At 40.2% G+C, this 24,453-nt stretch overlaps 1 protein-coding gene across 2 annotated transcripts in view; it reads right to left on the bottom strand.

Annotated features, from left to right (window-relative positions):
• Nucleotides 1–24,453, bottom strand: part of VAV3 (vav guanine nucleotide exchange factor 3) — a 293,077-nt gene that overhangs the window by 8,824 nt on the left and 259,800 nt on the right. The window contains exons 22-26 of one of the 2 annotated variants that reach the window (XM_016159795.2): nucleotides 21,111–21,145; nucleotides 17,372–17,488; nucleotides 16,722–16,809; nucleotides 10,411–10,540; nucleotides 5,663–10,331 (exon numbers count right to left, since the gene is read on the bottom strand). In XM_016159795.2, coding sequence (XP_016015281.1) covers nucleotides 10,318–10,331; nucleotides 10,411–10,540; nucleotides 16,722–16,809; nucleotides 17,372–17,488; nucleotides 21,111–21,145 — 384 coding nt within the window. In that variant the 3' untranslated portion in view covers nucleotides 5,663–10,317. Of the gene's footprint in view, nucleotides 1–5,662; nucleotides 10,332–10,410; nucleotides 10,541–16,721; nucleotides 16,810–17,371; nucleotides 17,489–21,110; nucleotides 21,146–24,453 lie in introns of those variants that run through there. The other variant, XM_016159794.2, reaches the window with a different exon arrangement.

The following is a 24,453-nucleotide window of genomic DNA, read 5'->3' as shown; positions in this document are numbered from 1 at the left end:
CAATCGATGGTGTTCCTATACTAACTGTAGTTTTTTTCTGAGATGCGTAACAGCTATTAAATATTATCAGTCTCATGGTATTCACCATACATATGCCTGAGGGCTCTTCCGGGGAGTAAGAGGTTGACCAGTTTCTCCTGCTGCCCGGTGTACAGCTCTCAGCCAAACATTTGAAGGATGGGCAGGGATGCTTTCTACTTTCCTATACATTGTAGCGTGACTTATTGTCAATTGTCACTGCCTTTGGATCCTTAATTCTCTCGAGCTGGCAACGTGGCATTTAAATGCCTGCACCAATGGAGACGAGAGAATCATATAACATATTTCCCTAGGAAAATATGGATTTAAATCTAAACGTCAGAAGAAGGCACTTGATCAAAATATTTTGCAGGATGGTTTAACCTGTAAAACATGCTGAAATCCATACTGAGAATACATGCACTTATTTCTACGCACGTTTCTTCATCCAACTCCTACTGCACCAAGACGCCATAAGGTAAGATTACATTAGCATCACCTGGGATGGCGTTAAAGTAGCCAGGTAATGGTGACACTCGAATGGGAATGTTGAGGGGAATATCGCCTCTTGGCCCTTTCTCTTCTTGGCCTAAAACTCACTTCGCCACCTGACATCTCACTGTAGACTGCCGCCTGCTAGCACGTCACACGATTTGGAGAAGTTTCTCGAGAGAAAGGGCTCTTATACATATCTGTACCCGCTGAGACAATATTAAACCAATGTCGAGATCTTTTCATTGAAATGATCAACTGCAAACTGCATGCTTTAGTCAAGGGCCTCACTTTCCTTCTCACACACTTTTTTTTTTCCCCCAAACATTTTTAATTCCTATCGGCACAGACGAAGGAGAACCTTGCTCAGAGAGACCATCGCATTCAGACGGGTCTGTCTGTATTTTCACGTGTGTGACGTCTGGCACGCCATTGGGCGAACGTTCAGGGAACAGTAGGCAAATGAGTGGCTCGCGGTTTCGTGACTTCATATTCCTCACTGGGAACTATTCAGAATGCAGCCAGATATTTCTCAGTTGAACAAAAGTCGAGGTGCTAACATTCTCTAATTGAAAGAGAAGTTACCTGTTAAATAAATAAATTGGGAACAGAAGCTATCAGCATAGCCATAAGCAACTGATGGGCAAATCATTAGTGAATATTATTCAGTTCTGAGACTTGACTGCGTAGAGGCACAGAACACAGAAATACGTCAATTTAAAAAAAACAAAAACAAAAAAGTGTTTATAATAGAATAGAAAAGTACAAGTAAATTGATATCCAATGCCTACACTTTTGTTGTCAAGGCTAATTAAGCACTGCCTTAAAGTAATAAGCTCGGCCTTGATCAGGCTATTCATGTTTATGAGCAAATGACAATCTATTCGGTTTTCGGTAACGTTCGAAATTTGTACACGGTAGAGACGAAGCTCAGTCGACACTCTTCCTTAGGTACTGGTTATCAAATCACAGTGTATTTTTGAACTGCCACTTAATTTTCCATTACACGTAGAAGTGGACATCGCCCTGAGCATTTGCTCATTATTCTTTGGGACAGACATTACCTCACGCTCAGTGTTAAGTTGTAACAGCCGCGTGTGCTCACGCTCAGTTACGTAATAACAAGCTGTTACTAAAAAGATCGGGGGACGGGACCAATGGTACCACCGTCGGTACAGCGACCCCGGTGTGCTGGCTGCCTGGCCGTGGTCCAGAGGTTTTCTGGAAGAACAACGTTCCTGTGCGGGATGTCTGACGAGCCAACCAGGAGGCTCTTTTTACCAAGACTGTCCACAGACAGCCCAGCAGCAGGGAACACGGCGAGAATTTACTGACTGTTGAATGTAGCCCTGTGATCCTTAACATGGTTTTATCTAACAGCTCAGGCGTGTCTTCGACTCTCAGCAACATCCACCGGCACAAAATGAATTTAGTATTTATTGTAGGTTTTATATATTGCCACCGGAAAAAAAAACTAAGAATAATTCGGATTGGCTTCATTTAGCTGAATGTTGACCTCTGGTAAGTGGACAAGTCTTTAATCTCGAATTCAAAAACGTAACAAGAAAAACTTACATCTAGAATTATTGGAAAAAATGAACAGCTGCTTTGTATTCAGTGCCGCACGGTATAAACATATAATGTCATTAGCGAGAAAAAGATGAGGATAGGCCTTTCCTATTAATATGGAAAATTAGATGACTTGACATTTCCAGAAATTTCAGATTATTTATAGGCATCCAGTTTATTGATTCTAAATCCTTACTCTTTGACTATAATTGGCAGACATTTATTAAATAACTATAAATGTGCAAAGCACTGTGCTAAGGAGCTACAGGAGATATGGCAGCATCTGATGTCAGAGGAGCTTCCACATTAATGAAGAGACAGACATGCTCAGAAACGATACAGAGACATGGAAATAATTCATTTTGGATCGATAATGCTCTGACTAGACGTTAGGCTCCATGTGAGCCCCTCCATGTAAAAAAAAAAAAAAAATGTCCAAAAACCTTGGAGTCATTCTTTCTTCTCTTGCTCTGCTACCTCGCCTCACCCTGGTGGGTCACCTTCCAAACAAGTCACCTCTATGGCTACCCATCAGTCCAAGCCGCCACCGTCGCTCACCCGGATTGCTGCATGAGCCTTTAACTGGTCTTCACGGTTCGACTTTGTCCCCGCTTTCTCAGGGTCTTTTTCTTTTTTTCAACACCCAAAATAATCCTACTAAAACTTTAGGTCAGACCAAGCCTCTCCTTTGCTTAAGCCCCTCTGAGCCTTCCCATTTCTTCCAGAGTGAGGGACTAAGCCCTGTCAGGCCCCTCCCGGCCCGGCCTCCCGTACCTCTCCTCCTCATCCCCCTTCCGCCCCGGCCACACTGCACTGCCGTACATGCTCCTTCCTTTCCGCTGGCTGATCCCACTCTCGTCTCCTTCAGTCGTTGCCTTCAGGGTGAGGCCACCCTGATGCCCCATGTAAGAGCCATGGACACACACCACTGGTGCCGCGCGGTAGAGAAAACAGGGTTTAAGGAGGGATTCGGGGGGTGGTGTCGATATACAAGCAGAGATGTAGACAGAGTGTACACCATCCCCCACACTCCCCTTGTCCCTGGCTCAGGTTGGGCACAAATGGTCTGCACACACCTTGGTCAAAGTCCCAGCAGCCTGCCTGGCAGTGGGCTCTCAATATAGATCTGTTGGATAAATGAATGTGGGACCTGTGGAGGAGGTTACTGGTGAAGATGTCGTAACTAGAGAAGAGACGAGGAAAGGGGTTCTTGGATTCCTTCGAGTATGCAGAACTGTGTTTTCTGAAGAGGGAGGATAAAGAGGGGAGAGTCACTGGGGAAGAGTGAGCTTTGGATAGAGAAAAATCTGAACCAGCAAATCGAGCAACACTGAACTTTTTATGCCCAGGTCTGACAAATTTGAGTGCATCCATAGGAGAGCGGCCAGAATGGTGATGGAGATCCTTCTTGGAAACTTTCTGGCTAGATGTGCTTTTCTCTGAGTGTGTTTCACTGAAGGAAAGCTACAACCCATCAGAAACTCTTCACTTTCTTAAGGTACTGTTTTCCCTGTGACTCTTATCCATTGGCTGCCTGTCTGCCCTAATAATGCAAAATCCTCTTATAACGCCAAGTTGTAAAGGGTGAAAAAAGAATTAAAATAAGCATGGAAAAATTTTAAGTTAATGCTAAGATGGCAGTGAGTTGAATGGTGGCCCCCCAAAATAAGTCCACTTGGAAGCTGAAGATGTGATCTTATTTGGAAAGAAGGTCTTCTTAGCAGATATAAGAATGCCAAGATGAGATCACCCAATAGCGGGGGGGTGGGGGGGGGAAGGGGGGCTCTAAAGGCAATGACAAGTGTCTTTATATAAGAGAAGAAGAGGGAGATGACACACAGAGAAGGTGATGTGAAGACCAGGCAGAGGCCGGAGCGATACGTCTGTAAGCTGAGGGACGCTGAGGACTGCCGGCAGCCATCTAGAAGCTAGAGGCGTGGAGTGGACTCGCCCTCAGCACTTCCAGAAGGGACCACCCCCGCCAACACCTTGATCTCAGACTTCCGGCCTCCAGAGCAAGGGAGTAATTTTCTATCGTTCTAAGCCACCCGGTTTGTGGTAATTTTTATGGCAGCCCTAGGAAACTAATACGATGAAATTAAAACAAATATTTAAGTTACCAGGATAAAATTAGATCAACTCAAACCCAAATGACTAAGAGAAGAGATGACAAAAGACTGAGGATAAGATCAGAAAATAAGTGTAGATGAATATGGGGATTGAATTACAAGGGCGAGAAGGTAAAAGCTAAATTAAGTGGATGTCTGAGGAGTTCGTATGAAGGAGATGTTAAATATTATCCACTTTTCCACTGTAATAAAACTAATAAATAGTGGTAAAACATACAGGATGTTTCGGGAATTGTCAGGAATAAGGAAGCTATGTCGTTACACTGAGTTAAAGAAATAAGAATTATACGAACCCTCCAAGTCCAAGTTCTAATACACCGGCAAAAATGAAGCTTAAGCACCCCGTGAGACGGCTGACAGAGTACTGGGGATGTCCGTGGGGAGGGACAGACCACGCCAGGAAGAGCAGCCCAGGCACCGGCTCTGCGCTCCAAGCACACTGGCCCTGGCTTCTACTTTCTCCTGCAAGGGCATTTCTACAGTCCCAATAGCCCGAGAAGCCTTTGTCAATTTTCGAAGTACTAGTATATTTGTCGCCACACTGAAAAGAGCATGCTGACTAGATTTCGTTTCAAGCCCACCCATCTTTCCACGCTTTTTCAAATGTCAACTCCACGTAGCACTTAAACACCTGCTTTGTCCACTATCCGCCCAAGGTTCTGCCTTTGCTTATTTAGACCTTCTGGCACACCTGTTTCATGAAAAGCAGTGCGCGAAGTGCAATTTGAGAATAAGAAGCAAAGGAGGATGGTTCCTAGGACTTCTGGGAATGATACGCCAAAAGAATAATTAAACCTATACAGAAATTATACTATGTCCTATGTAAAGTATGAAATAAAGTGTCAATGATTCATAAGACTATCTTCTTGGTGCCAACTGCCTACCGAACCACTGAGTATGCGAAGGGACCTGAAGTTTTGTGCAAAACTGAACGTATTACCTTCTCTCTAAACCTGCTGCACCCTCTTCTGTCTCCTGGTTAGTCAGTGGTCTCACCATCTGGCAAATACTTGCGTATCACACTTGCATTGCTTCTACCCCGATTTCCTTTATCCAATCAATCTGACCTGCAGAATACATCCAGATCCGCCCACCATCCGGCTCCATGGTCACTATTGAACTCTTGTCCAAACCACCATCACGCCCCCCACGGACATCTTTGATACCTTCCTAACTCATCTCTTTGCGTCCATGCCTCCCTCCAAGCCACTCTTCACAGTGTAGCCCGCGATCCGTTAAAAACAATGTAAATCGCTTCACATCACTCTCTGCTTATACAGCGTTACTTTATTTCCATCGCATATGTTACAACCCGCTCACCGCGCTCCAAGCACACTGACCTCCTTCCAATTCCTTAAATACATAAAGTTCCTCCCGGTTTAAAATCCTTCTCACAAGCTCCTTCTAGATTGTGGAGTTTCCCTACTCTCCACGCCCCCACCCCTCCCACCCACGGAGATGTTTTACATGTCACCAAAATGTCCTTCCCTGATTTATCGGTTAAACTGGCCCTCTGGTCACAACTTTCATCTGTTGCTTCTGCTTCACAAGACTTACGATGATCTGCAATTACTTATGAAGTTATTTGTTTTATGTTTGCTCTCGTCTACCGGCTTGCCTATCTTATTCGCTATTAAAACTCTAGCATCTGGCACAGGCCCTGGTAAATGTTAAAAAAAATATTTGTTGAATAAAAAAAATGAGTGAATAAATAAGCAAATATAATGAGGTCACAGGTAAGGAATTTTCAAATATGACCTTCTCGGTGCTCTACATACCCCCAAATCAGTACGCCCAGCTCCCCCTGCACCCCGAGGTGAAACAGAAGGAGGCTGCTATTCCCTCCTAATTCTGTTAGATATTTTTAGCTACTGGGATCATCTCCAAATTTCAAAACTTTTAATCTCGATGTAATTCAGACTTTTAAAAAAGTAGCAAGAATAATACAGAAATTCTTGCGTGCTTTTAAACTCCTCAAATGATAACATTTTACTATTTTGCTTTATCAATTTCTGTGTATTTCCTGAAGCATTTTAGAACACGTTGCAGACATAATGTTCTTTATCCCTAAACACTTCAGTGTGTAATTCCTAAAAACAAAGGCGCTTTTTTCTTTTGTAGTCACAGTACAATCATCAGAAGTGAAAAATACTACTACTTAGTCTAGAAACTTACTCAGAACTTGTCGATTATCCCATGCGTGTCCTTTATGGCAAACCTATTTATATTTTTTCCTGCCAGGTTTTGATCTGGGATCACGTGTTGCATATTGTTGTCCTGGCTCTTAGGTCTCATCTGGTCTGAAACGCTTCCTGAGTCTCTGTCTTTTGTGACTTTGACACTTTTGAAGAGTACGAGCCAATGACTTTGTAGACTGTCCTTCAGTTTGGGTTTGTCTGATGCCTCCTCACAATGACTCACATTATGCACCTGCGGAACAGGAACACGGCCGCAGCGGCGGAGAGAGCTCAGGGACCACCTCAGGAGGTGCGCGAGGTCTGCTTGTCCCGTTACTGCTGCTGCCGACTGTGATCGCTCGGTTACGTGGCTTCTATCTTTCCTTTTGTAATTAAGAAGTTCTTGTGGCAAGATACCTTGAGATTATCTAAATATAATTAATAACTAACTTTTTTTTTTTAATTAGCTAACTTTAGTCTGTGGCCCCACAATTCTCCATAAATAAGAACTTGGGAAAATGTCTGAGGTCTGCTTATGGGTCATGAAAGAGCTAACTGCGTGACTTCCCCTAGTGTAACTGGGCTATTAACATTCTACTTACTTTACTTCCTTCTCTCATGCATACTAAGATGCTATCTGTAAGAGAATATATAATACCTAATCTCATTCCTCCTGCATCAGATGAGAAGACTGAGGCCCAGACAAGTGACTTGCCTAAGGTCAGACGGGCCACTCAGCAGCAGACCTGAGGACAATAATCAAATGCTTATCGCAGAGCAAGAAAGGCAAAAAGTCAATTCAATGCCCTTCAAACACGAGCCCTCAGGTGCACCTGAAGCAGCCAGCACCTGAAGCAGTCCCAGGTGGGTCTGCTGTGCCATTTGGGGAAAGGAAGGTGATTCTACCCGGGGGCCACAGACCCACAGGGCATCTTCCACGGGGTCACTGCAGTTTCCAGGGAGCCGCGGCACTTAGCGCTGTGCCCGAGTTCTCCCTCACTCGCTCCTCGCTCCTTTTCCTCCCTCTTGGAAACACGCCTACGGCCATTCCCAAGGCGAAAATAAAGTCTCGCGGCCGTGGGAGAGTCTCACCCGCCGTGGGCTCCCAGCCTGGAACTGCTCCACGCATCTTGCCCCGTTCTCTGGCCTCCCGTTTCATGCTAATCGGTCTCTGTTTAGATGTCATTTTGCATTTGCAAGAGGGAGAGAGGGAGTTCTGCCATAATCACACCACATTTTATGAACTTGAGAAATAGTTGGTAACCTGGTAATCTGCCCGAGAACATTTTAACCCGGACTAATACAAAAGCGAGCAAGCAGCCTCTTCTCCAAGGCCCTGCGACTTATCCCCCCCCGGGTGACTACGCTATTTAAGACAAAAATCATAATAAATAGCAGGACTCAGGAGTCGGAACCTCAATCCCAACCTCCACGCGGAGCACAGGTGGCGCCAGGGTGTAGCACGCCCGCCCTGCTTCCTCCAACGCGTTTCAGAAGGGATGGAGGCCTCGTCCAGTCTCCCCAGGTACTCTTCTTGGGACTGTTATTCTTAGGTGATATTTAGCAGCACACCCAAAGCTACGAGCCAGAGGAAGGACTAGGCAGACACCCTGCACACTGTGCGGAATGGGTGGGTAGCATTCCCTCCTTACCGCTGCCTGAGACAGGCCCAAAACTAGAGGCGGTGCTTTAATTAAGGGTTAATCCTTAACGAGAACTTGGTAAAAGGCGAGCAAGGTATATTTCAAAAGTCATAAAAGCAGAGGTATAAATTGCCGGGAGGTAAAAGGATTAAATTTTTATTCAGCTCTGACAAACACGTGAAAATGCGTTCCTTGTCAGGAGTTCCTGCTGGTGGTAGTAATGTAGGGAGGAGGCAGGAGAAGTAACACGTTAATCAAGTCAGAGACTGCAGAGTGCTGATGAGCCCAGCAGCCGGGCCCAGGACACCTGCAGGGCAAAGGCAGATTCCTGCTGGGATCGCTAACGACCCATTCCCCACACCTGAGAAGGGGAAACAGGAACATCAGAGTCTTTCCGTGGCGCCCCATTCATTCCTCAAACCAAGGGAAATCCATGGGACCAAGGCCGGGATCTGCCCGTGGGCCTTTCAGTCCGCAGACTCTTCCCCTGCCCCTTCCTCACTGTACGTCCATATCGAAGGAAACAGCACCGAATAATGACATAAACTGAATTCCTTGAACACTCCAGGTCCCTCTCACTGTCCTCCTCTCGATTGTCTCTGTGGGTCCGAGTCCCTCTCACTGTCCCTCTCACAACCTGCCACTGAGAGGAGACCCCACGCTGTCTGCGGAGCGTCACCCCTCTTCGAATCTACTTCGGACTCCAGCTTTGGCGCGTGTGCTGAATTCTTTCTTCACTCTCCGCCAAAGGACCCTCTTCTTCTCTCGAGCAGGGCTCGGTCTCCCTGCCCCCGACTCGGGGAAATCTGCCCTGTCCTGCCCCGGGGGTGGTGAAAGCTGAAGGGTGTAAGGGGCAGAGTCGGCAGCAGCTGCCTTCCGGCGAGCGCTGGCTCGTGCCCGCACTGCACTGAGTGCTTTACCCGTGACACCTCATTCCACCTCAGTGGTCTATCCTGTCCCTGCTGTAGTTTCCATTTATAAAATCCCCACTGTCGTTCCAAATACCTAATTTATACAAAGTCGGCAGCACATAATAGAACATTGGGAGAGTGCCGCAAAGGGACCGAGGATTTCAACCCCGTCACACGGTAGTGGGCGAGGAGTCTTGGAGGGCACACTTGTGCCACTGCTGCTGACTGGAGGGCTCACCCCCTCACCTCTTTCCTGTCACTTAACGGTGATAACTTCTCCAATCGCCATATATAAAAACACGAAACTCCTCAACCTACACGAGAACAGAGAATCTAAGATAACTGGGTAACACTGGACCAAAAAAATAGAAAGATAACTTTTAATTGGTGTTTAGTTTCAAAATAAAGTGCGCTCGGACTACTTTCACTGCTTAAGCTTGGTCATTTATCACTGATTCTGTGAAGAAAACAGCTATTAAGTTATTCAAATTTAAAAAAAAACAGTTGATGTGACAAATTTCTTGTATATTTACTTATATAAAGTGTAAGAAATTTTACCGATATTTGAGCCCTGAGCTATATACCTGTCTCCCTCTCAGTTTCTGCTTTTAGGGGGGAAAAGCTGAGGTTACATAACACTGATGTGGATTCTTTTTTGAAATTCCACTAGATATTCCAGTTTTGCTTAGGCTAAGGATTCTAAAAGTAATAAAAGTGTATTCGTTTCTCCTCTGAAACATTTTTTTTAAAAATGATATCAAAATAAGAGAATGAAATCACATTTTATTTGCAACATCTTTCATCATGATGTTCTCTTAACCTGCCGCATCCACCTTTAGGAAGATTACATGACATTAAACGGTGATGAGAAAAAAGCTTTTGACTTGAACTCTCACTCAAACTGCATCATGCTTTTGGTTTGTGTGCAAATCTTTGATGAATAATTGTGGCATAGCACTCATTCTGAAAGAGAGTGGCTAAAATATAACACTTATAGAAATATTGGTGTCAGAGGAAACGTGATTTAGACATTTAAAAACTCCAAAAGTAATCACCGAAGTAGAACCATAAGCAGACTTGGGACAGGAGGCTAAATGCGAGAGCTGTCCCCCAGCCTTGCCTAAATACTGTTACTCAAATAGCATAATGACCACAAACGTGCTTAAGTTAAAAAGAGTTTGCTAATATAGAAGTCAGGGAAAATTTCAACACTTACGTATTAACAGACCCTTTACATTTCTGATGAATTTCTGAACGCAAACATGATTTTCGATTTGGCACAAATAATCACATCTTGACACAGTCATAAACCTGTTGGTCCATCTGATCCTGCTCGGCTGTAAAAATTCCTTGCTAAATGCATTAGCCTATTAATTGGTTATATTTCGAAATCTGGAATAAAGATGTTTAGTAGTATTGTGCCGCTGACACTTAGGTGACATGTAAGTGTGCTCTAAACGATGATACTCACAGCTGTTGCCCGTTCTGCTGCCCCTCTGTCCGGCTGCGTGTTCTGGCTCCTTGTATGGAAACTGCAGAGTGGTATCGAGGGTTCGGAACCCTTCCTTAAGAGAATGATGCTTGTAATACTCCACAAGTTCCTTCGGGGGGGGGGGGGGAAGAGTGAAAGGTTACTTCTGATAACAACAGCTCTGTTCACAAACACATGACCTCCCTGAGGTAAGTTGATACATACAAGGGTGACTGATTCAATGCTAAAACTTCCATACGTATATGGGGAAAATAATAATTGTTCCCTGCTGTGTATATGTACATACCTGGTGATTGTGCTTGTTACTAACATCCTGTTAGTCTTTAGTCAGATGTGGTAAATGAAAAGAAACCATTCTAAACCTACATTTCAGAACGGTAATTATTGTTCTTGTGTATGAAATACTTGCCTTTCTAAACAAAAATAAAGGAAACAGCTGTTGGCTGAATATATAGCAATTTCTAGTTTCTTGCATTTTCTTCCAACATCACAGAGAAACACACTTGAATCTAAGCATACTTTTCCATGGGAAACCAGAGTTCATAAACCACAAATGCTACTTGACTGTTTCTGGCTTACGAAGACATGTCAGCGCCCACCCTACAGCTCCGCATGACCTCTGGTGCTTTCAGAGGTCAAGACATACTGCTTTTAATTTTCTCTAATACCTGATCGACCTTCATTACATCCAAGCCTAATACAATAACCTCCCACTACCTTTCATACTAAAATTTCAGGAAATTTCTTTTGAGATGTTGGGTTTCATAGATTTTGCACAAATCTAAATCCCTCTGCTTTACACAGAAATTAAGTAATAATTCAAAATGAAAAAAAAATGTATATTATCATGAGGCGAGTACTGTAGATATAACGTTGCTCACAAATACCTGAAATGAAAATAAAAGCAAAATCATTCTAACCTAATTACACACTACTGTTTAAAAACAGTATAAAAACAACTCTTCTAAAAAAAAAAATCACACCAATATCAACTTAATACCTTCATTCGATAGTTATGTTTAAAATCCCCAAACACAAATCGGCTGGGCCAAAAATCACCTGAATGAAGAAAAAGAGATTCTTCAATGATTTATTCATCATTTATGACTGAACTGAGATGAGCTGTGGAATGCATAGTGTGGGGGAGTTGCAGGGGTCACCAAGACTGTGAAGATAAGGCCCTTCCCTCTAGGAGAGCGAGGGGTTTCCAGAGAGTTTGAAGACAAGACAGAATTTCCTTTTGTGAGTCCCATGGGCAGGATAAGGGAAGATTTCACGATGGAGATAGCTTATAGCGTGGCTTATAATTTCAAAAGCCAGGGAAGGAGGAAAGGATTATTTTAAGTAGAGCAGTCAGGCTGGGAACGGGCATAAGGAGAGGAAGAACACATTCACAAACTAAAAGCAGCATGGTTGGGCACTGGGTAAAGCAAACGGAGATTTTTCAGCTCCTACATCTGCAAAATGGGGGTAACAAACCATTTCACGGTAATGTGTAAAGTACCTGGTACTTGTGAACACGTTCGCAGCTACCACTATCTCACCTCCTAGAGTTTTTGCAGAGTTTCTCACCATCTTCACACAAGAAACAAGAGAGGGGCCTTGTCTCCACTGATGCTCAAGTCTCAGTGAGGTTAATCAGTTTGTGCAAGGGCTGATGCGGCCAGAGTCTATCTCCAGAGTGTGCTCTTAACTACGCTATTTGCAAACAGTCGCCAGCAGCCGTAAGCACACAAAAAGGGAGGCGAAGGGCAAGGAGCATCTGCCAAGCGTCCGTGACATATCAGGCACTCGGATTGCTTACACTTGAGATGCTAGACTTTTATACAAGTTATATCCATAATTTTCAATTATATATATAATAAAATAAAATAAAAATAAAAATATAAATATATATATAAATGAATACACACACACACACACACACACACATTTTTCCCCCCTTTCTTGGATCCAGATTACAAGGCTCTTTGACAGAGCAAAGGAATTTGGAATCTGACCAACTTGGAAAAAAAGAGACAAAATGTCTGGTAAAAGTTTATGTCCTCAAGATGGCTTCAATGATCAGAATATGGCATTAGTCTTATATTGATTTTTAGCATGGATTGCAAAGGCAAGATCTGGAATTATATATTTTTTTAAAGAAAAGGCAAAATTTTGTAATGTCTCCGAGAGAACTGTACACATATATATTGTGCTGCTAATGCGAATGATACCAGAGAATTGTCCTTCTAGACATATTTAAATTGAGAAAAATGTGCTCTTCTCTCTAGTAAAAATACAAAAATAAACCCGACTGTAATTTTGTTATAGGTTATACAGATTTCGTGTATTATATTATGAATCAGTATGAATTAACGTTTATGTGAAGTTGGCTAGAAACTCTAGAATTATCATACTGGAAAGGACCTGGGGATCATTTGCTACCTTATCCACCTTTAAATTTTATGGAAGAAAAGAATGACTTTTCCAAGGCCTGGGGTCATGTGAATTGGTAAGGTGCAAAGCACACTTCCTGAACACTTCACTAAGCATGGAAGATACTTTAGTTCCATTTCTACAGTTTTATGAGAGTACATCTGCCTACACGTTTCTAACCGGATAGAATTAAATAGTGTCACTGTGGATCTTTTCCAATTTATACCTTTATGCTTTCCGTATTTTAGTCTAATTCGCCCCTGCGTTAGCAGTCATTGACCTTCAGGTACTACAAGTGAATAAGGAGCTGCTAAACAAAAGAAATCGCTAAGCTTTCCTTATCTCACGCCGACACAGGAGTGTCAACATTTCAAGTCTCTCTAAAAAATAATGAGTGAGAGCCAGTCGTTCCAATTACCAAGGAAACAGGCAATGGAGATGATTTATAAACAGCATTTGGACATAGATTGTCTGGCATACATGAAAATTAGAACAAAATTAATGCCTTATAATCTGGATACAGAAATTCATTTAGAATTTGAATTTAATGACTAAGAAAAGAAAAAAAGATTTTGATTACCCAACCTACTGAAACCCAAGGGAAAAAAGGTTAGCTCACAAACGCCTAATGCTAATCTTCTCTTGGAGAAACTGGCTAATTTAAAACAAGCTCTGGAGTTTGGTTGTGTTTTACATCTTTTCAAATTAAATCGTAATTCCAGGCACTAATGATTTTCATAGGGAGAAGAATGGAGCCTCAGCACCAACACATGGGAGAGACACCTAAACTACTACAAAGGAACAACTCAAAACCACAGACCCTAGTTACTTATAGAGAACTGTGTTATTGGACACCAGCATGATAAAGGGAGACTCCTTGGAGTTGTGTGATGCTGGGTTAGTGAAATCTTGCATGGCCACGGCAAAGGCAACAGTGCCTGCCAACCTTCTCCCTCCTCCCCAAGGGCTGGCACTGACGGGAGCCACCCCTCCAGGTCAGTCTCCATGGCACTCCCCAGCTTAGGTTCAAAGGACAGCACTATTGTGAGGTTCTGGGTACAGATGGATTTTATAATTTAAAAGCATTTTCAGGACAGTGGAGTCTTTTCCGAATTCTGCAAAAACAGTCATTTCACACAGTCAGGGCTCAATCTAAATTCGTTCAACAAATGAACAGAAACAAAGGGCAAGGGCGGCTCCAACCGGTTTAACTATCCCTTCAGCGTCTTTTACAGCCGTTTGCTAAAACTGACAAAAGTATTTAACTAAGACTGAGATTTTTCAGTTCCTGGTCTATCTTCCTTTTTCACAATTATAGTCATGAGTCACTTACTGACCCAGGATACATCCTGCAAAATGCATCTTCGGGTGATTTCGTCGTGCTCACGCTGAGGGGCCTCGATGAGCAAAAACAACGAGTGATTAAACCACGCACGAGAGAAAGTGACACAATCGAGCGACTCGGCGTGAATGAGGCTGCTGCCGGCACGAGGCGGCATATCGTTGAGCAGCAAACAGTTTTTAAGTAGGAAGGGCACACTCTAAACTAACGATAAAAACTATAGTAAATACACGAACCAGTAACACAGTGGTTTATGGTCATTATCAAGTATTATGTACCGTGTGTAATTGTATGTGCTACACTTCCATGTGACTGGTAGAGCGGCAGGTTTGTTCACACCAGCACCGCCACCAACACGTGAGGAATGTGCTCCACTCCATTGGGATGGCTGGCTACAAGGTCACCAGGTGATGGAAAATTTTCAGGGCCGTTTTAATTTTATGGGGTCACTGCTGTACACGTGGTCTGTCGTTGATCGAAACGTGATGATCCAGTATGACTGTACATCCTTCTGTTAATGTTTTGTAGTTTCATTGTAGTTTCGCTATTATTTCTTAATTCCCTCCCTTTAACCTACTGTGATATGTGCTTCTTTGTAAATGATTCCCAGATATGGAGGAACAAATATGTATGTGTCTCTAGCAGAGGGATTTCTGATATTTTACACACACATCTAAGGGTAGCTTATATTTGCTCTGTGACAAGTACTTTTAATTTCACTTCCAAACTGTTACTGCAGAAACTTTTACCCCTGTCTGATACAAATGGTTGGAATTCTGGGCCTCTGTTGCTTTTTATGCAGATGACAACTCAAGGGTCTATGTCCACTAACCCAGTTCACATGGTAATGCTGGCGTTTCATACCTAACTTCAGCGGCTGAAGAACTTTCTTGAGCTGACCCCAGGTGACACAAAAGCTGAATTGATTGGCCCTTTCCAGGGACGGCTCCTTTCATCCTCTTTGTCTCCTCTGATGGGAGCTCCTTTTGTTACTCTCAAAGGCTGGCAATCATCTTGGCCCTTTGGCCTTTTTTTAAGCCTCCTATTAGCTATAACACCGTGGTGCGGGCTCATTACCATCCACGGCAGTTCTGGGGGTGCACACTCAAGCTGGTGTGTCTTGCAGTGATGAGGAGCCCCCCTTGCATGCTTTTATCATGCCTCAGCCGGAGCTGTCATTCATTATCTCTGCTTCCACTTGCTACCTGCGTCCTGGGTTTTCATTTTAGAAATAACCTCCTCAGGCCCAGTTTTCTGTGTGCACAGCCTGCTCGTTCCAACAGAACGTAAGCCACTCCCAGCAGGGAAGACGACTGGGTCGTGGTTACCAGTCTGACAGGCTTTATATTTTCCAGGACATGATCTTGCTGCCCATCCTTAGCTTTTTGGATTGGGAATGGGGTATCTATGTCCGAAGAGGTTTGCTTCCTTTTCTTTCAACTCCAGATGCTTCAATATCTTTAAAACACCGATGCCTGTCTTGAAGCAGTTCTAAATTTTTAGAAGGCTTTCGAGCTGGTCCATTTTGTAAAGCTCTCTTACACTCAGCTTTAACTTTAATGTTAACATCTGCAAAGCACTTTAAGATGTTTTCCGGAAGGATGCAGTATGTATTATTTGATTGATAGTTCAGTCAATGAATGGCCCTTCCCCACTGTTACTCAAAGTACTTAGTGGAGCGCTACAAATGCATCTTACATTCTATATCCAAAGTCTTCATTATGTCAAGAAAGTCGCAAACCTTAGAATCAGACTTGAGACCACTTTTAAGGAAGTATGACCATTTTACTATCAGCAATGCACACATAATAACATCTCTGTGCTGTTTATACGATATAGACATAACATTCTTATTCACTAATAAAATTGTTATAATGTTTTTAATCGTAGAAAATATTAAAATAATCTTTGTTCATTTGAAGCAACTTGGTAACAATATGTTATTTCAATTAAGTTCCTGTGAAATATCAATTGCTATATGGTAAAAATGTTACCCTGTTAATGTTTAATTGTCCAAGATGATGAAGGAGAACCATAGCATGTAGAAAGTAGCAGAAAGTACTAGAAGTTTCTCCATTTGACATAATATTGCATTTTGTATTAAAGAAACCTAAATGTGAGAAGCATGTTACCAATTACGACTTCTTATGTTATAATTTAAAATACCTTCCTCCACTTGACAGAGGAGATAGAGACAGAGGAAGGAAGAGGAGGGAAGAGAAGTGTATTAAGCATTTGATGTCACTAGGCAAAACTCACAAATTACTGAAAGCTGATTGTATTTGAATTTGTCTATCACTCTGGGTCATAAATAGTGTAGACTCTGAAATGTCTAAAACTTGCAAATTTAGACTATAAAACAATGGGGATTCTTAAATTTAGAATTTCCAGGATCTACTGCAAAATTATATAATTATCTTTAAACAACTTTTCAGTGAATAAAATTTCCAAGAAAGTAAAGAAATAAACTGACCTATCTAATAAGAGAAAAATAAGAACCACAGATTGAAAAGAACCAATCAATGCTTACCATTAAACTTTTAAATTTTCTATTTTCTGCAATGTGAAAAAAGCCATCTCTTGTTAAAATCTTGATGTGCTTTGCTTCATTATTGTACCTGTGGGCAATGAATAACTTATGAATATAAATGTGTTTTTAATCAGTAGAAATCAATAATTACCAGAGGGCATGCCCTAATAACATTATAGGAATTAATTCTGAAGACAAAATATATACCTATGCCAATACACTGGTGACAGCTAATTAACAAAATATATTTACTAGATTGGTTGAAGATACAACCAATACTTGAAGTGAGAAGGGGGGATTACATATAACCAATCATTGTGTTCAATTTGTTTAGTAAGTTTCATTGGAGAATATAGGAAAACAAAATCAAACAAAATCTAGTAATTTAGAATTTACTAAAAACATACGCACTTCAAGTCACCGAAATACAATGTTATGAAAGAAATCTAATGTGCCAATTAGCAGCCTATAACACTTAATACTATTTTTCTAACAGATATTTTCAAGTATTAATGAACTGTCTAGATAGATGCATTATTTCTACTGTAATTAGAACCTTGATTTTCAACTTCAGTGTTATACATGTCAGATGGTCTATGCAATTATGAAAACAGGAAATCTATTTCTGTAGAAGTACTTGTCCTACTTACTTAATGCTAATTGCATATTCTCCAGACTCTTTGGTCCTGTGCCTCACAAGGTAAGTACTATTTACCCTATTAATAAGTTCAGTCTCTGCCTGCAATCTTTCCATGGCTCCAGCATACCTGTAAGAAACAAGGACACAGAAAACATGGGTAATACACCTGGAAGAGAACAGAGGCTAAAAATAAGCATCTGTCAGGATTTTAATTTAGTGGTAGATTTCAGCTGTTTTTACTTCTATACCAACACATAACATTGCTTCAAAAGAGAAAAGTCCTTCAATTCTTCCAGATATAAATCCTCTACAAAGCTAACAACAGTAAAGTGAACAATGCCTAATACACAGTAAGCACCCAGAAAATATTTATCAAATAAATAAATGGGACAAAGAGAGAACCCAGTAGTTACTGGGTAAGAAACAGTTGCAGGGTGTTTGGGGACAAAAGTTATAGGCAGTGTAGGAAATAAATGTCCTAAGACACATACAAATACATACACACACACATACACACATACACAGCCTGGTTTAAATTATTTTTTAATTATTTTTTGGATATAAGGTTAATTCTTATAGTCTGCAAATTTGATAACCAATTTTCTTAAGCAATTAGTAGTAGTGAGTAAAAGATATTTTTCAAAACCAGAATTCAGCTCTTCCTAAACTATGTTGGCCTTAAATATACTCAAATTCAATAATAACAACAATGCTACTACTAATACTAATAATGAAAGGCCCAAATTCAACGTAAAATATTCTTTAGTGATCCTTCGAATCACTACAGGCTTAACATTTACTGGCAAAATATATCAGAGAATTTGGGCAATAAAAGTTAAAAATTTTATGTTTAGATTGGAACTCGTTCAAAGATAATCATGAATATTCTAGAAAGTTTTCTGATTCACATATAGACATATGTAGCTCAGTGTAAATACCCACCTCTAACCTACATTAAATATTTATTTAAATATAAGATAAGCAGAGTCAGGCCTGGTTAGTACTTGGATGGGAGACCACCTAGGAAGACCAGGTGCAGCAAGTGTGAAAAATAAAAAATAAGAGATTGCAAGCTGACAAGGTCCTTGCAATCTGTGAGGTCAACCAAGGGTTCCATAAACAAACAAACAAACATATAAATAAAAATTAAAAAATGAAATAAAATATACATGGTAAGCAGTCAACAAGTTTGTTGAAGGCGAACAGGTTTCCACCAAGACAGAACAGCTAAGGGCATTTTATGCAGATGGTACCTTGGGTCAAAAGCACAGTATTATAACCCATGAACTCTTAGTACCGAGTATGATCTGACTCACACCACCATCTCGTTCAATCTTATGTCTCACAACCCCCTCCTTCACTAGTCTCCAGCCTTCTTTCAGGTCTAGGAATTCGCCACACCTCTTTTGATCTTAGAGTTTCCTTACAGACTGTATTCTCTGAAAAACACTACGGCGCACATTCCTGCTCATCATGAAGGTGTGCAGAGAGGTCTTCTCTGGCCATCCCATCTGAAGAATGTTGTCCTATATCTCTCACTGGCCACTTTATCATTCTCATCACAATATCTCTATTTTCCTTCATGGCATTTACTACAATTAGTATATATTATATGTATTTTTTAATTGAAGTGACACAGGAAGATAATTTTAAAAAGTCAACTCATACCATAATAGTAATGAAAATGCAGCATTATCCCATCTTATCAGCAGCATTCTACCCCAAGTCCTATTTCAATAATTTTACTTATCTTTTTATTTCTCCTTGCATATTCTTAAATAACATGACTACATTACGATTTCATAATTTACGAATTTCAGATATCAAGATGGAAAATAATTTCATCTCCACTTATGCTCATTCCTTCAAAGTGCTGTTCCTCACTCTTCCTTCAGTAATCGCTACAGAGCTGAGCCATCATCCGGCCCAGTTTTGTCATGTTGTCATATTCAAAGAACATCTAACATCCAAAAAATAATTCCTCAAGATTGTGTTTGCCCAAGCTTCTTGGACTCCATCACAAATTCTTTCGATAGTCTCCAAGAGAATTATAAACCCCTCAATAATACATCTGTCAATACCAGGTACTATACCTGCTCATTTTTCAACACTATGTACTGTACCTGCTCATTCATTCCTCCCAAGCCCTCCACCCTCTCGGTCTAATCAATACTACTTGCTCTCTAAGCCTGCTGAATCGCTCTAGTCCTGGGACTCCCCTTTGCTCCTATTTCCTGGATTCTGTATTTCTTTCCTTCTTGGTTTACAATCTCATCCTTCAGCTTCCTGTAAATGAATACACGAGATGGAATACTTGGTAGTCCTCATATCTATGCAAATACCTTTATTTTACTTATTTAATTCTTGTAAGAATGCAGTTTTTAATTCCATGGAAACTAAGACCTCAAATTTCTCTTGAACCAGGTAAAAACATAGCAAAGATTCCCAGTTCTATCACAGATCTGCTACACTTTCTTCAGCAAGCTCAGTGCTGAAGCACGGAGAGTGGGGAGGGGTGTCAGAGAAAGCAGATGATGACTAGAGAAGGCAGATGTGACTGCTGAGGGAGAGCAAAAGGGCTGATGAGAAGAACCCATACTTCGGACAGTGTATTCCCGCAGGAACCTGGTATTTTCCGTGCTACGGTTATATAACAGAGAATAATCAGAATATTTTAAAACTACCGGTCAACTCAGGTGTTCTCTACACTTACAAACTTAACTAGTACTACAGACTCACAGAATATCTCATTTATATATATATCCTGATACCTAATTTGTATGCATATACTTTGGTCTCGGGAAAACAAAAATGGATGCGGTCATTTTTAGAGGAGCCAAAATAAAATTCAGGGGAACAGATATGAAGTAAATATGTATATAAGTAAATATGCCCACATATTTTACTTGACCATGTGGTATAACAATGTACAGACTGCATAATTTGGAATCCTGTCTCTAACTCACTAGATGCATGGCCTTAATCTTTGTTTCTTCGTCTGTAAAAAGAATAAGAACAACCTTCCTTACAGAGATGTTAGAAATAAAAATTAAATAAAATATGTAAAATACTAAGCACATAGTAAATACTCGGTATATATTAACTATATGATGATCATAAATATTCTGGATCCTATATAGAGTTTTTCCAGTTGAAGATATCACTGTCCCCTTAAACTCATTATGTCTAAAAAGTAATGATCACCATTCATTTTGCTTCCTGTTTCCATTAACATAATACTGGCTTCCATGGGGCAAGTGAGCTCCATGTAGACCCAAAACTTCGGATGTGAATACATCTTGCTCCTCCCATATTACATGTTATAAATTGTATTTTTAGGATCTACCATCTCCCTTGGGTTAAAATTTTTTAGTTTCAGACAATGAAATCATACTTATTTTTTTCTGTTTCATAAAATCTATTTTTCTAAACTACAGATACGCATTTGCCTATGTCCTAGATCTTTCTGTGGCTTACCAACTTTGAGTTTACAAGTTAATAGTCAAGTACACATGTATTGGCACATGCGTGCACGTGCACACACACACACGCACACACACATCACTCTCTGATAAAGATATGAGAAGGTCAGCAATATATAAATCACTACGGTGTTTTGTTGCCTCTGAAAACACCTTTATCCAGAACAAATGGAAATGGAATGTGGTTTACTACCCCCACGTTCAAGGTGTCCTCAGGCCAAGGGTATGGTATTTCAACTTGGCTATATAAACATTTTTAATACTTACCAGGGTTGGCAAGAATAATCTACTGGTTTGGGCACCTAGGATATAAAAAGGCAAAAATAGATTAAGTTTACTTAAGGGAAGCTTTTAGAAATCAATCATTAATTCAGTTCAGCTGACTCAGCTCTATAAAACCCTAAGTAGCACAGTCCTGGAACGATCCACTGGCAATTTAATACAGAGTGAATCGTAGTATATGTCAGATAAGTAGAAAATAATTCATCTCGCTTTAATTCAGTCTTTCATTCATTTTACTGCCCTGTACCTCCAAGGGGAGAGATAACAGGAAAAATATGAATTGGAAACTTTAGATATTTATTATCAAGGCAGTTTAATACTATCATATAAAATTAAAAGGAAAATGTTAGGAAAACCAAATAGCACTCTACTTTCCCAAGACACTGGGAAAACAGGCAAAATAAACAATATATGCTTCATATAGACTTATTTTGTAACACAAATTCCAAATACCTGCAAAACCTTTTATTTGTGAAAATGTCATAGAAAATATTCATTTTTCCCTTTTCTCCTAAAGAGCTTTGCAAAAGAGAAAAATATTACATTTTCTATGCAAATAAAAGAAAATCTCTAGCTTCAGATGGCAACCAGAAAATGAACAAAGCCAAAGAAGGTATATTGATATTCATAAAATAACAAATAAAATACATACTACGTATAGGGAGACAAAGTTTATAAACTTCTAAGAAAAGACTGAAAGCGTAGATAGGTTGTCTTGTATTCAGAAATTTTTCATGAATCACCTGCATCTTTGATATATACACACCAACGTATTCCTGGGCCTTTTCATATTGGGTGATGACAAATATTTTTACCATCATTTGTAACAATAAGTACTACCCCATTTCAAGGGTCTAGCCAATGTGAATATGTCTCTAGCTATGTCGGTTGTCATCAGGCTATTATTATTTTGTCCTTCTAGGTTAAGAATTACATATCGAAAAGTTATCTTTCTGTTCAGAACATCTCTAAAGTTCTTTTTTTATCCAATGGATCACATTTTTAATTTCTCCACCTGTAAAATCCTGATACATACCAAATAATATTGAAAGTAATTTATACCTATTTAAATCCTCCAAACATTTTCAGGTGCCATTTTGTTTTCACAAATACAAAAGCAATCTTCAACAGTTTCCCTCTTGATGACAAGATACACAAAGCCTCTGAAACTTGGTGGCAAAAACAGTTCCTCCTTCCTTTTCCTTCTCTGTATTCTTTAAAGGTATGCTGCTTACTAAACCAGCGCACACGCCCACGTACATGTGCCTCTCTCCTCAGAAAAGAGAGAGAGAAGGAGGGAAGGGGAGAGGGAGAGATGACAGATAGAAAGAAGACAGATTATCCTTTCTCATCTGTCATGGGCCCACCCCTTTCTTTTATGTATACTTTGGGCCCTTGTCTGGACAGATATTTCATACATAAGACTAGAGATAATTTCCTTCTGGATACTTTCTCATTTTTGACCATTTTTCCCTAACACCTTTTTCTGCCTTCATCATAAGTGGTTTACATTGTGAAAAGTATGCTATGGATATACAGTTTTTAAAAAAATATTTCATTGGGAATATAGCATGCATGTAAAATAATATATGTAAGATATATGCTTCTTCCTGAAGTACATCTTATAAAAGTTAGATGGGACAGTTAGAAGTGAACTTTCTCTTCACTTAGCTTAGAATTATTCAGTCACAGAGCTAGTATGAATTCCAGTCTCACATCTGAGTCATTTTGGGTTTAAAGTTAAGAAATCTTAGGGGAGACTGTTTTGTTTTTTCTTCCCAAGCCAGATGCAAGATGAACATAGGTGCATCTTCTTCCGTGAAATGGTCGTCGTCTTGCTCGCCCCCAAGGGCTTCTGGATTCACAGACTGATGCCCAAGTTTGCACTGTGCTGTGCGAAACTCCAGGCTTTGTCTGTAGTCACCAGACTGCCTCAAAGAACCTGTCTCGTTTATGTTCCTCCTCAGTTCCAGGTTCCTATCTGTACATCTCAGAACATTGAAGAGACTGTCATAGCATATGAAGAAGACTCGTTTTTGAGCTCAGGATGGAATATTCAGCGCTGCTCATGGACCCCTGATAAACAGTAAGTCCCAGGGTCAGAAGAGAGAGCATCTTCTAAACTCCTTCTGCCTTTTTCTCACTCCAATCTCCCCTCCTTCTATCTCCCTCCACCTAACGTATCCTATAACCAACAACAAACCTCAGATTTCCATCGAGCAGTAAAATTTCAATAGTTACGTATTAACTTTTAACTTTAAGCTATAAAAACAATCACATTGATTAGTAGTCCTACCCATAATTATGTATTCCTCTATGACTCTGTCAGCTTAAAATTCTGAACATATTTCTCCTTCTAGTAACTAACTGGGTCTCCAAATACCACCCAATACGATCCCACAAGCTGATTTAATTAATATCTACCATTATTAATTACCTACATTCAGCTAGAAACTTTCATTTGTTTTTTCATCCCTTTGTTCATTCGTACAACAAAAATTTGTAAAATACGCAATATGCCAGACGGTTTCTAAAATAAAACTTCAAACACTCATTTTATGCCATATTCAAGAGACTGTAAAAACAAAACAGTACTTGGTATATGAAATGCTTATTATTCTTTTTTTTTTGTATGTTACTTAATTTTATTATTAGTTTCATTTGATGTCTTTAGGCTCCCAACAACTTCACATTAGAATGTATAATCTCCCGCCACTTGCCTACATATAAATATCACTGATTTAAGCACAGGAAGCTTGGCCCTTGTTTTATGACAGAAAACTAGCTAAACAATCATTTTTGCTTATCTAATTAAATAAGCCAACTTGAAATTTTAAAGGTTATGACAATATAAAAAATATGTGACATTAGATCACAGAATCAATAGAATAGCAAGTGCTTTTTGATTCCCTTTGCTTTTGAAATTAAGCTTGAAAGAGTGGAATCAATTATTCTACAGACTATATTCTGAAATCAAGAATGGCAGACATTCACATTTATATTAAAAAGATTCTCCAGTTTAGAAATCCAGGAAGGATTTAAATATAGTAAGGAAGATAGATTAAGGGGGTTATTTTTCCCGAACCATCAACTCCATTACATTAGTAAAGAAATTTCATTTATCTAGAGTCAAGAACTGAAAAAGTTTCACAGAAAAATCCACCCTAAACACCAAATTATGATGATAAAATAATGTCATTCTAAACAGAAATTTATAAATCTCATAAAGCACCAGAGAGTATACTTTGTGTTATAGTCATCCATAATAATATTACAGTAAATACTCATTCATTCTCCTTATACCTACCTAAGGTGTTTAATGTTTTCA

Source organism: Rousettus aegyptiacus, unplaced genomic scaffold, assembly GCF_014176215.1.
Source record: "Rousettus aegyptiacus isolate mRouAeg1 unplaced genomic scaffold, mRouAeg1.p scaffold_m13_p_17, whole genome shotgun sequence".
Taxonomy (NCBI): Eukaryota; Metazoa; Chordata; class Mammalia; order Chiroptera; family Pteropodidae; genus Rousettus; species Rousettus aegyptiacus.
This window is presented reverse-complemented; position numbering and strand designations above follow the sequence as displayed.